The sequence below is a fragment of the Temnothorax longispinosus genome, chromosome 10, assembly GCF_030848805.1.
Source record: "Temnothorax longispinosus isolate EJ_2023e chromosome 10, Tlon_JGU_v1, whole genome shotgun sequence".
Lineage (NCBI taxonomy): Eukaryota > Metazoa > Arthropoda > Insecta > Hymenoptera > Formicidae > Temnothorax > Temnothorax longispinosus.
The window spans coordinates 12,865,365-12,879,169 of record NC_092367.1 but is presented as its reverse complement, the minus strand read 5'-3'; the positions used below and the strand labels follow the sequence as shown (position 1 = coordinate 12,879,169).

The 13,805-nt window shown below is 37.7% G+C and overlaps 1 protein-coding gene and 1 long non-coding RNA gene across 9 annotated transcripts in view; one reads left to right on the top strand and one right to left on the bottom strand.

The window, feature by feature from the left end:
* Nucleotides 1-13,805, bottom strand: part of LOC139820993 (cytochrome P450 4C1-like) — an 85,835-nt gene that overhangs the window by 28,491 nt on the left and 43,539 nt on the right. For 7 of the 8 annotated variants that reach the window (XM_071791651.1, XM_071791652.1, XM_071791655.1 and 4 more), the window contains 2 exons: nucleotides 11,587-11,693; nucleotides 11,425-11,493 (listed from right to left, as the gene is read on the bottom strand). The exons of the other annotated variant lie outside the window; for it this stretch is intronic. In XM_071791651.1, the coding sequence (XP_071647752.1) occupies nucleotides 11,425-11,493; nucleotides 11,587-11,693 (176 nt within the window). The remainder of the gene's footprint in view (nucleotides 1-11,424; nucleotides 11,494-11,586; nucleotides 11,694-13,805) is intronic. 8 annotated transcript variants of the gene reach the window in all.
* Nucleotides 1-13,805, top strand: part of LOC139820997 (uncharacterized) — a 213,200-nt gene that overhangs the window by 173,033 nt on the left and 26,362 nt on the right. The gene's annotated exons all lie outside the window — the stretch shown is intronic.

Genomic DNA, 13,805 nt, shown 5'->3' with positions numbered 1-13,805 from the left:
TTATTAGCCCCCCCCCTTGCACCCCCCCCCGCGCGTGTGTGTGCCCCTTTTATGCATAAATACCGTTGTTATGATTTTGTTCGTCGCGTAGTACATTCCTCGTCTTCCTTTTCCTACTCATCAATATATCCTATATAATATATCAAACAGGTATCACAAATCCTGCGGGGGTTTTTCTCGGGGACCTGGGACGGGGATCTGGTGGAAGGCGGCGGTGGTGGCTACCGGGTGCACGTGTCCCCGGAAGTTTCGGAGCACGTCACCAAGTCGAACCTCTTTCCCAATGGGGAACTCGCCCTCCACGACCATCGCTTTTCCAGGTGGATGTGTGGAGGAAAGAGGGGGTATCGGCGATGCCGTGTGGGGTTGCTAGATCCTCCATCGGGCGTCTCCCCAGGTGGCGGATCGGGGAATGCCTCCCAGATATGGGTGGTACCAAGGAAATGAAATACTCGGGGCGGACCAAAATCTAGCACTGATGAAAGGCAGCAGTTTCATCAGAATCAGGCTGTAGCGCGTGAACGGTAGAGTAGGGGGAGTCCGGGAGACTTGACCATAGAGGAGAGTTGAACCACTTCAAATATCTCGTTCAAATTTTGAACAAAGAGCTCAATCCGAGCACGTGACAACATGACGCTTGGTAGTGCGTTTCGACTGTGATTGAGACAAACGTGTTTTAACGTGCTCGGATTGAGCTCTTTGTTCAAAATTTGAACGAGATATTTGAAGTGGTTCAACTCTCATCTATGGTCAAGTCTCCCGGACTCCCCCTACTGAACACCAGAAGGCGTCTAGCAACAGTGAGCGAACCCGGCTTCTGCACTGCGGTATAGAAAAGGAACGGAACCCTTACTACACTATTTCTTGCAAACCATCTTAATGGCTGACGAAAACAATAAAAATTCGGCCCTCAGTCCGGGGCACCTCTTAAGTGAGGAGAGGGTGCTAATCTCCCTGTCGTCTATCACTAAGAATAATGAAAGTAAATGCAAGATTAAAATATATAACACAAAAATACAAATTGCCACCTGGAACGTACGCAGCTTATACATGGCAGGAAAACTGGCAAATGTCGAAGCAGAAATGTCCAGATTGAACATCGATATATTAGGACTCAGCGAAGTTAGATGGCCTGGATCTGGCATGCAGAAAACAAGCAACGGTGTCATGTACTACTCTGGAGGCTCAGATACCAACCATAGATATGGAACGGCCATTCTTGTAAGTAATGTAGTTGCTGAATCAGTTGCAGAGTTTATACCCTTAAATGACCGGGTTATGATGCTGAAATTCCAAACCTCGCACCGAGCGCTGAATGTCATACAAGTGTATGCGCCAACGAGTGACAAGACGGATGCGGAAACGGAAGAATTCTACTCCAAAATAGATGAAGCTATGCGGCTCACAAAGAAAGGAGAGCTAACCATGGTCATTGGTGACTTTAATGCAAAAGTCGGATCTGGTGCAGAAGATGATACCGTAGGGCAGTATGGCCTGGGTGAAAGAAATACTAGGGGAGATAGACTCGTCCAGTTCTGCGCCGAAAATAATCTCCTTGTCGCTAATACGTTCTTCAAGCAACATCCTAGAAGATTATACACCTGGAAATCTCCTGCTGATTCCAGAGGAAAAATCTTAAGAAATTAAATTGATTTTATCCTAATAGGAACGAAGCTGAGAAAATATGTGCAAACAGTAAAAACATCCTGGTGCAGATATTAACAGTGACCACAACCCAGTCGTCATGGACTTCCGAATGCGACGTCTTACAAAAGTCAGGAAAGCGAGAACACCACAAAAGATAGATATCAGACAGCTGCAAAAACCAGACATGCAGACATACGTGAGCTCCAGACTCGAGGATGAACTGAAGGAAATTCAGAGACCGGAACACAGTGGAAATAGAAAGAACCTAGGATAAGATAAAAACCACCATAACGGAAATACAGGTTCAGGACATCGGATTCCCCGAAGTAGGAAGGAAAAAGGAGTGGATGACCACGGAAATTTTAGAGCTCATGACCGAAAGAAGGATACAAAACCCAAATCCTCGGCTATACAAAAAAATCAATAAAAAGATCAGGAAAAAATGCAGAGAGGCAAAAGAACAGTGGATTTCTGAGAAGTGTAAGGAAATCAAAGTACTTCAAGGGAAACATGACGCGTTCAATGTGCATAAAAAAGTAAAAAAAATAACAAATTGTGCCCGAAGACATCAAGTTCTAACCCTACGGGATGCTAACAACGAAATAATCACGGGAGTGGAAGCAAAACTGCAAGTATGGAAGAGATACGTGGAGGAGCTCTTTGATGACGATAGACCAAATACGCCGCCGCAAGTAGACAAAAACATAAATGAGTGCGGCCCAGAAATGACCAAGGACGAGGTTGTCCACGCAATAAAAACTCAGAAAAACGGAAAAGCCACTGGCCCAGACAGCGTATATGCTGAAGTCATCAAACTAATAGCCGACTAGATCTACTGATCGCACTTTTCAATGCGATTTATAGATCAGGTAATATCCCTTCCGACTGGTTGAAATCAACATTTATTACTCTGCCTAAAAAGACTCAGGCCTCACGCTGTGATGACTATCGCATGATTAGTCTCATGTCTCATGTTCTAAAAATATTCCTTAGAATAATTTACACCCGAATCTTCAGAAAATGCGAGTACCAGCTGGATGAAACCCAATTCGGATTCAGAAATGGTCTTGGCACCCGTGAAGCGTTGTTCTCCTTGAACGTACTAACACAAAAATGCAGAGATATAAACATCAATGTATTTGCATGCTTCATTGACTATAGAAAAGCATTCGACTGCGTCAAACATTATAAGATGATAGAGATCCTCAGAGCAACTGGGATCGACAGAGAAGAAATACACTTAATCTCAAACCTCTACTGGCAACAAACCGCAGAAGTTAGACTGGAATCAGAAACGTCGGAAACAACTCTCATCAAGAAAGGAGTGCGGCAGGGATGTGTCTTATCACCACTACTATTCAATATATACTCGGAGGCTATTTTCAAGGAAGCTCTAGAGGGAATTACTGGTGGAATCAAGATTAATGGCAGGACGATTAATAATATCAGATATGCTGACGATACCGTTGTGTTAGCAGAGAACATGCAAGACTTGTAAAACATGATGGACCGCATAGTTCGACACAGTGAAAGCTTTGGCCTCTTCACGAATACTACGAAAACCAAAACCATGGTTTTCTCTAAGACGCATGTGCGTGCACATCTGATTATTAAGGGGGCAACTGTGGAACGTACAAGTCTCGTCCTTCAAATATCTTGGAACCATCATGACCAGCCTATATATGACCCTAAGAAAAAGAGTAGATCAAGAATCGAGCAGGCTAGAAAAACATTTACGAATATGAAGACGTTCTTTACGAGGTCGGATCTAAGTTTGGACCTCGGGGTCTGTATGATCAGATGCTACATATTCTCCACCCTGTTATACGGTTGCGAAAGCTGGACTTTTGACCCAAATACGGAAAAAAAAATAGATGCTTTCGAGATGTATCTGTACCGTCGTATGTTGCGCATATCATGGGTAAATAAAATAACCAATAAGGAAGTCCTCAGCCGTATGCATAAGCAGAAGAAACTCATGTTGACAATCAAGGAGAGAAAGACAAGATACATAGGACACCTGATGCGAGGAGAAAGATACGAACTCATGCGACTAATCATCCAGGGCAAGATTCAAGGGAAGAGATCCATCGGCAGGCGCTTCCTGGCTGAAAGACATCAGAAGATGGTTTGGCTGTACTTCAGTGGACATCTTTCGCATGGCCGTATCTAAAACTATGTTGGCCATTTGGATCGCCAACCTTCGAAAGGAGACGGCGTCATAAGAAGAAGAATATATCAAAGTACATGAGAGGGAGGTTGGTGACGCGCTTTAAAAGTATTTAACTGTTTAAAGCGCGTCACTAACCTATATAGGTGTGTGTGTGTGTGTGTGTTCCGGCATGTCGGAAAAAATAGGTATAAAAATAAGAAAAAAAATAGGTAGGGTGCATATTTTTCAGGCTCCCCGGTTGATTATCACTGTCAAAGTCACAATAAAGGTTATTACCAAAAGAGCCGCAAGAAAATATCAAAATTCGGAAAGGACCCTATTGTAAAGAATTACAAAATATACAGAGTGAGAAATTTAAGGACATTTTCCGGAAAATTGATTTTTTCTAGATTTTCTTGAAACTGTGAATATATGTTAATTTAGGTGTGCTTTATGTGTGGTATAAATTTCAATACCTCTTGCGGTATTAAAAATCGAGATACTGAGCTTCAAAGTTTCAACTTTTAACATGAGATTCCTATTCCGAGCTATTGTGAAACAGACATTATAATACATTGTGAAAAAGTTTTTTCTAAATGTTTTTGAAAAACTAATATATGATGCTCCATAAAAATAGAAATAATATGCGATAAGTGTCAATACCCTTGCGGTACTCGTTTTCAAAAAATACTTGTGTAAAGTACGCGATTTGATGAATTTTTCGCTCGGTTCAGAGTGACAGAACTGAGACGTCAGTTACTTGGCAACGCCGCATGAGTTCTCACGCGTGAAGTTAACTTCTTATTTTTTAGATGTTATTACATTATAATATTTTGTATATCAAGAGACGGTAGTGTCTCGCGCCAAGTATACGCGGAGCGAGACCGACCGTGACTCTTTTACGCGACGCGCGACGGGTTGCGAGTACTCGAGATGTTGAGATCTCGATAACGAGTGAACGGATCAAGTTCTAAGTAGGCTTGATCGATAGCTTGGGGTCGACTTGGGAGGGGAGTATCTCCTATAATATTTTCCGCTACGTGCCCTACGAGCGGAGATATTGCGACGCAAAGTCGAAATGTGAAAAATTTTTTTTTAAGATACGTCGTCTACGTTGACGCTCTTGTAATATAATATGACATATATATATATATATATATATATATATATATATATATATATAAATGTCACTTTCACTTTTTCGACACTGGCGGTGCTAGTATCGCCAGTTTCGATATATACACATGTATACGTGTGTGTACTGCGCGCAGTGCAGATAGTGCGTTCAGCGCGCTGTCACAATCAGTTCAGTTAATCTATCGAGAGACACAGTAGTGTCGGAGCGAGACCGACCGTGACTCTTTACGCGACGCGACGATTAATTCAAGGTAATTGTTTTATGTAATCCTATATATTTAATATTCTATATATTATACTGTTACTTACTATACTTACTACGTTTACGCGAGTGTTTACACAGGTTAACCTAGATTGTGCATAACATGGATATATAAATATCGACGATCTGGGACTCTCTTATTGGGGCGACATAAGACTCATACATAAAGAATCAGAAAATATTTCTGACGAGGAAAGACGCAGAAATGTAAATATTTATTATTCGAAGGGTTTAATGACACGTTGTTGGACATCGCGCGAAAGATAAACGTGATGACCAATTTACCGGATTCTAAATTCGCCTGGTTCTACGGGGTGAGTTGAATGATATTGAAGACAGCATTATATTAGTTTTATAGCAAGTTTCATCGTGTTGCAGCCTCGGATGAGACAAAGCTTCCAAAATGATTTCATTACAATTGCAATTTTTATAAGAAGGAAATGTAAATCCCTTACTCAACTTTTACTTTGAAGGCTTTGTTCATAAAATTTATTGTCGCTGTTGTTTGGAAGTTTCTGTTCTCCAAGGAATGCTGCAGTACCATTTATTACAGTGGAATAGTTTTTCAATCAAAATTTATAGTATCGTATATGCATGAAGGCAAGTCTGGGAATTTAAACAAGGATCTTTTGCTGAACTGTTCTAGTAATGAGCTATCCAACATTCCAGTTTTATAATGTTTCACCTTAAAATGTATATTTATAGTAATTGAAATTAATTGTTAGCTGTGATAGAAGCAGTAATGGCTTTGTGCCATATCGATGATGAACTAGACGAATCCGACATTATTATGCAAGATAGAGTAGCAGACACTATCATGGCATTTTTTCCTGTATTGTCAGTGGGCTACAAGAAATAGCAATGGGAGGTGAAATTCAGAATCATAAAATTACAACGATAATACATGATTTTCACATATATTAAACTATTTTTAAGATATTCCAAAAGAGAAAGATTATTTGAGCAATAATTATAAATTGTACAATATAATTGATTATTACAGATAGCAATTCGAGCATGGGGTAGAATCATATCTCTTGTAGTCGGTGATAAAGCTGAAGAAGACACTGAAGAAGACATTATCCATAAAAGTACTTATGAAAAAAGGTTGCAATATATCCACCGACGCACCACATAGTGCTAAACATAACGGAAAGTGCGATATAGAATATAATTTAAAAGGATCTACAAGAAATGAAGTATTGTTTGAAGCCGTAGCAGTTAAGTTTGGCGCTTGTATACAACTGTTAGACCAAATTAGGAGCCATTCACACTACAAAGTTAAGAGAGAACTAGTTGAAAGTATTGGCCTTACACTTAAAAATTGTCGCAGGTAATGAATTTTCTTTTATATGTTCTATATATTCTGCTTTCTATATTTTTGTAATCTGAATAAATTTATATATATTTTATATAGGAATATGAAACTATATATATACAGGGTGAATTTTAATGGATGTCCCATCCTTTTACCATCAATACTTCATCGAGCATCCTTTTTTTGATAAAGAGCACTTCACTTATATAGAATATGTTAAACTTTACGTCTTCGTTACAAAATGGAAAATTTTTTTATATATATAGAAAGAAAATTGACACAAATTGGCAGATGACAATTGTGAATGGGACATCCATTAAAATTCACCCTGTATATATATATATATATATATATATATATATATATATATATATATATATAAATAATATGACATTAATAGATTATAAACAATTATCTTCAGTAAAATAAATTTTATTTTTAAGCATGAATACAAGTTGAGCACGACTGGAGCCGGAGAACGTCCTTAAAGTGTTACAAGCTGTTATCTCTGAAAGTATTGGTTTATTGAAAAAATGTTTCAGATAAAAGTTGGAGGATTTAAAGAGCCGATAGATGATCTTATTAGATTTTGAGTTCGGAGTTTGTGTTGGGCCCAGCAAAACCCAAGTTAAATATTTTAAATAAAACCTCCATTTTTTTATATATTTTACGGCTGTTCTTCCGAAAACGTCCATGCTCCGATTTAGATGAAACCCCTGCGGGAGGCTCCATTATTGTTAAACTATAAGACACATAGTGTGCCTTCAAAATAAATGCGTGGACTTTCCACGCGTGGAAAGTTGTAAACCCATGTGGCACCTCGTTTCGCGTAGAAAGTGTGTTTAAAATATAATGAGAGAAGCAAGAGATTGTGTATTGATCGACATCAGTGGTCGTGGTTGACATATTGGTAGTGGTACGGTGGAGCTGCCAAGATGGCGGCGACTGTACCGTTACCGGCGTAATATCCTATATTTATGTATTCTTGCGCGCTCTGAGACGACCGCGTTGCGCCCCGGAGACGGATCGCGCCGCGGCGAAGTGATATACTGCGCATGTGTGAGCGTGCCGGTAGGTGCGTGCAGCTCGCCGAGCGGGCATTCGTTGTTCGTCCGTCGTCTCGGATAGTTGTATTTGATTATTGCTTCCTTTCGAAAAGATTCGTTACTTGAGTTGAGAATAGATACGTAATTGTGGTTGTTACGATATTCGAGTCATTATATACAAAGAACCGCGAGTTGTCAATATTGTCGAGCGAGGCTGTAGCGGTATTGTTAAGAGAAACGACAACAGAATCCCCACATGTCGAGCTACGTGAAAGGAAGGACGAGCGTCGCCATCGCGACGTCGTTGCAAGGACAAGGGAAGCTGCCGCCATTACAGCTTCGGGTTATCGCACAAAGGGAGAGAGCAGCCATTGCAACTCAGAAAGAGGACATCATTGCGATCTACAGGAGGAACGATCAAGTTCGTTATCTTTATCTAGACGAGGGCTTCTATCGGAAGTATATCTGCAGAACAGGTAAATTGAAATATTTGACCAAACCAAAGAACACCACGGAGATTAGGCTAGATATCGTCTAGCGGCAGAAAGAGTAAATATCGTTTACTTACAATAACGTTCTTGGTTTCAGAGATCACGAGTCAGAGAAAAAGATAAAAGTCAGTATCGCTGACACGCATTATCTTTGAAAAAACTAAGCTCAGTATAATTGCTTCTTGTTAATTCCTTGTGGTTGCAATCCGTGTGTAAAATCATTTATTCTTGTTGCAATATAACTTAAACTTACGTTATCGAGACATATTACCGAACGAGAAACGTGAATCTGATATTCATGTTAACATTGTGTTAAACGTGTGTCAATCGTGAATTATTCTCGTTGCTGTGAACATAACTTGCGTTATTACGATAAACGTATATTGTGGTTCAATCCCGTTGATATTGAACATTAACTGCCGTTTACGATAAAGCGTATTATCTGCGTATGATTAATTATTGCTTGATTGAATGCTCGATTCATTCTTTACTGAGTTGGTTATAATTCATTACATTACTTATTCGATAACTTGTCTTATTGCTGAAGTTACTGTGTCAATTAATATTGAAAGTGCGTTACATTCGATTTGTAGAAATACGCACTATAGACTATTTTAGCTTATTCCTTTATTTCTTATAAAAGATAATTATCATTATTCTTTCGTTTATGTATAATATATTCTTAATTACTTTATCTAAAAACATTATCTCCTGATTACAAGATAATTGACACATTTCTTCGTTTATTATTATGCATCTATATTATTCATATTTATATGTGCCTTGAGTTATGTAAAATGTGTTTAACATGAATAGTCTTTTCTCAAAGATGGTTTAATTCTGGAATGCACTTGATTGCTTTAATGTTTCGAGAAATAAGCATAATTGATTGTCTGCTTTCTTCAGATTAATTTCTATCATTCAATGAACGATCACAAGGTTGAGTTCTCAACAAGAAAGGATTATTCATTACTAATCAACCATTTCTCTTTTTTTGTATTTTATACAGCTTATTCTTTTGTACAAAATCTTATTATATTACGTATATATCTATTGTAAGACAATTCTAGTTTGGAATAATATTTACCGTAAAAAATACACAATCTCTTGAACTTAAACAACGTGAGTAAAAATGTGTCGTTTCCTATACAATTTCTAGAGCCTAGGCTCCTGCGCGAGTCTGTACTAAACAAAGTGTATGCGTGGAGGCAGCAAGTTAAAAATGTTAAAAAAGTTGCTAAACTTTGGAGTCGCAAAAAATCCTTTTGGTATATGTCTTTTTTATCTAAAAGAAACCTATTTACAAAGTTTGACTTAAACCTGAGCATGGATGTTTTCGGAAGTTTCGCCATTTATAGCTAATATTTAGCTTACAATATTTGTGTATACATGAAACATCCAAGACATGTAGACATCCAAGGAGATGCATGAGTACTTAAAAAAGTTGGGGTACTACTGCAATAGCATATTATTGAGACCAAATTAAGTCAAAAAGTCCGGTACCACTTTTCTCTCCGACAAACAATTATCGAGATATTGTAAGCTAAATATTATCAAGAAAAAATGATCAAGTTTTCCTTAAATATCTTAAAAAGTATTAGGCAAATGAAAAAATATTCCAGACAAAAGTTGCTCAAATTAATTATTAATAAAATATGGTAAAATAAAAATAGGGGCTTTTATTTAAAAAATTTAACTTGGGCTTTGCTGAATCAATACGAACCCTGGACCCAAAATCTAATAAAATCGTCTATTATCTCTTTAAACCCTCCAATTTTTATCTGAAACGATTTACCAATAAACCAATACTTTCAGAGATAACAGCTTGTAAAACATAAAATGCCCTGTATATAAAATACATTTAGAAGAATATCTATTTATTTTATGAAATATATGAGAGAACGTGTCATGCAGGCATGCGTGTGCGTATGCTTGCGCATATGCGCGCGTTTATGCGTGATCCCACTTATATGTGTATGCATATTTTATTATACGTGTACCTTTTAACTAATTTAGACGAGAATACTTGCGCGACAATATTGCCCATCAGATGCTTTGGAATTAACTTGGGTCGCAAGTTTTTCAAGCAAATCTTCATAATTTGCCTATAATTATGACCAAAAATCAAGATTGTTTAATCAACAGCAACTAATATTTTATTTTATATTAACATTTGAGGTAAGAGGAGAAGTAAAAGGAAAAAATGCATAAAGAAAAAATACTAATCTACATATATGAATTGTTTTTCTGTGTGATAAATTTGAAAGCATAAAACAACACTGTTGGCGAATTGTACTCCGGGCGTAACTCCGGTTCGCCACTTGATGCCGGGTCGACCCCGACAGGGATCCGATGTGCGATTCGAAAACGGACACTTGTTTTAACGAGGCACAAAAGTCTTTATTTAATGCACAATCTATATACAGTTCGGGTGAGCGCGCTCTTATGTGAGCGCGTCACGGTGCGCACACGTGATTCGGTGACCGCTCGACGCAGTAGTCGCGGAATATGACCGTATGCGGTCGATCACGGCGGCTTTGGCAATGAAAGCGCACTTTGATGTGCACTTGCCGAACGCTCCTACGGCGTTCAATTGCTGTCGCACTTGTTTGTGACACAAGACGCAAAACGTTCACAGGTGACGAATCGAGAAGCTCGAGTCGTATAATGGCGAGGCGGGGTGCGACTTATACGCGATGTTTCACCGCTCGCTGTAGCGAGGGTGGATTGCTGAGGACGCACGAACTGCGCGAGACGATCAGCGGTGCTTATAACGAGCACGCGAGCCGTATGCACGACGGAATAATGAGACCGCGTGAAACGGAAACTAGAACGGATACACGGCGGTGTTCTACCTCGTGTTCCGGAGTACTTGAGACTACTGATCCCGGAGCTCTCGCGTTTCGGGAGCTTTCGGGCCCGCGACGGGCATCGACCAATCAGCCGTGTTTTCGTGATCATGCGATCACGGCATGACGGATCGATACTCGTCGGGAAAACTTCGCGGTTCGGGTTGTCACGGGGAGCGGCGCGAAATCCCCTCGTGGCCCTCGTTCTAAGGGCGTCTGACGGATGGCGTCACCGTACGGTATTGACCGCGATCGCGACAGAAATTACGGAACAAACACAAAGGGCAACATTAAAATGCTTACAACTTGACTTTTGAGAGTCTGAAAAGTTTTCTTAACAAACGAGTTAACTCGATCGTCCAAAGCGTCAGACGGGCGATATCGTCGCGCTAATATTCTCGTCTAAAGCAGCAGTAAAAGAATATTTAAAAAGTTAGACATTGATACATGTTTAATAAATAACTTTTGGAATTAATTGATTTTCTGGCTTAGGAATGGTGATTCACACTTGACGATAGATACCTGAATGTCCTTATGCTCAGCTAATAGTGCAAAAATGAAGCACAGACCCATCGCTGTAGTGTCATGACCCTATATAATCATATGTATTAATATAACATTATATACATCGATAAACCAAATAATTAATAAGAAAAGTTAAGGAGAAATTACAAAAATAGGTACCCCAAACATGAAAACGTCTACTTCCTCCCTGACATCTAAATCAGTCATAAGACCTTCGCGAGATGCCGCTATTAGAAAATCCAACATTGCAAGCCGTTTTCTTCTTACTAAATCAAAATATGTAAGCATGTAGTAATTAATTTAATAACCTAATTTTTCTATAATGTTTTCATTACGTAACATTGATTCAGAATTTAAATTACATTTAAATTTTAAACTATATAATATTATAGCTGGTTCTGCTGGTTGAAATTGGGAACGTTCCTGAAACGATTTTTTTAAAATAATGTATCTCATTTCTTCTTTGGCATAGAAGTACTTCTGCGAGTGTCAAACACTCGAAATACATAAAAGACCGATCTGATACAAAAAACCTATTCCCGGACCACTTTAAATATTCTTGCTACGTAATTACGTAATAATTAATAATATTTAGGTAAAAATGAATTATGCATTACTTAAAAAATTGGTAATTTGTCAGAGAAAAACATCTAGTTACTAGTGAAAATTAGTATTTAAGCGAAAATGAATTAATTTCTTTTGCCAATTAGTAATTAGTAGAAATAAAGGAGGACGGAAGGAAAGCGAAGGGAAGGCCAACGAAAGCGGAAGAGCTGTCCAAGCTGAGAGGGAGAACAGACAGCGTGCACTGAGAGAAAAGATCCGTTGTGTCTACTGATAAGTTCAGTAGTTCCAACTGAAGTAGTACAGTAACGCATGTTCAGTAACGTCAGCAGCATTACGTTGTAAATATGACAGAACCATCTACAATAACCACAACTACATACTTCTTCAGTAAAAACTACTGAATTTATCAGTAGAGACCGGAACGCGGTGCTGTTTTTCCCACTTCACGCGCGTGCTAGCGGCCGAGCGCCGCAAGAAGCAGTACCGTGTATGTACGCCGCGCCAGTCTACCAAAGGAGGCACCATCGCGTAAAGTGTCAACATATATATATATATATATATATATATATATATATATATATATATAATTGAGGTACATTATTTATTAGTACAACAATAAATTTTATTAATGAAATAAATATTATATAATGTTATGAAGTGTTTTATTATGTGTATATTAATCATTAATATCAGTTACATGTTTTTATAATTCAGCTAATTCGAGCGCGTAGATAGACCTTAAATATAAGAACTTATAACTGTTTAAGTATTAAAGATAACTATACAACAAGTATTAAAGATAACTATACAACTGGTTAAGTATTAAAGCTAATGTAAATAATGTAATGTACAATAGAAAAAGAGTATTTCGAGTGATGGAAAGAAATTTTTTTAAATAAAATCTGGTTATTACAAAAGCAGACATTGTCAATTATCTTAATTATTTACAATATGTATTTTGTAGCAACAAAATATGTAGAATTTTCTCCTTCTATTAAAATGCACGGATGAATATCAGGTAAAGCATTAATATTTTTGAGAAAGTATGTTCTACATATTTCAACATTATACGCATAATAATGCTCATTAAAACAAATATTGTTCAAACGTTGTAATAGTACATATATATTCTCGTCTTTTATGAAAATATTTAAAATTTTTCCAAAACTAAGCATATTATCATTTATTTCTACTACTACAACCATGTTAATTCTATATTCTAATCCTTTAAATTCAATAAATATTGTTGATAGGATGCGTTCACCATCTGCACTGTTCGGAAAATATAGTTTTCGTGTATATGCATCAATATCTTCACTGCTATTAATTATTAGGCGATTATACTGTTGATCGTTACAATATCGTAAATATGCCAATTGTAATTGACTTCTATTACTTATAGTTTTTATTAAATTGACTCTATTGTTAGTAGCGACAGCTGAAAATTTAAGTTGCCTATGCTTTGACTCGTATCTCATAGTCCAATAGTATACCAGAGGTCCGTTCTTCATTAAACAGCGAACAATGTGAGTCATATTATGAAATTTATATTTTAAAGACCCGTATAATTCTTTGTACAAGCACAAAAACTCGGGAATTAATACTTCTAATTGAATTATATGTCCTTGAACAATTCGTGGAGAAGTTACGATAGCCACGATTTTTCGAAACATAATATATAAATCCCAAACACTGTTGTCTTCTTGTACTTTATCACCAACCAGTAACCCAAAGTATTTAGTAAAAGCTATCATTTCAGCTGCGGACATTTTAAATTTATTCCTACTTTTAAAATGCTCTTTTTTTATAAC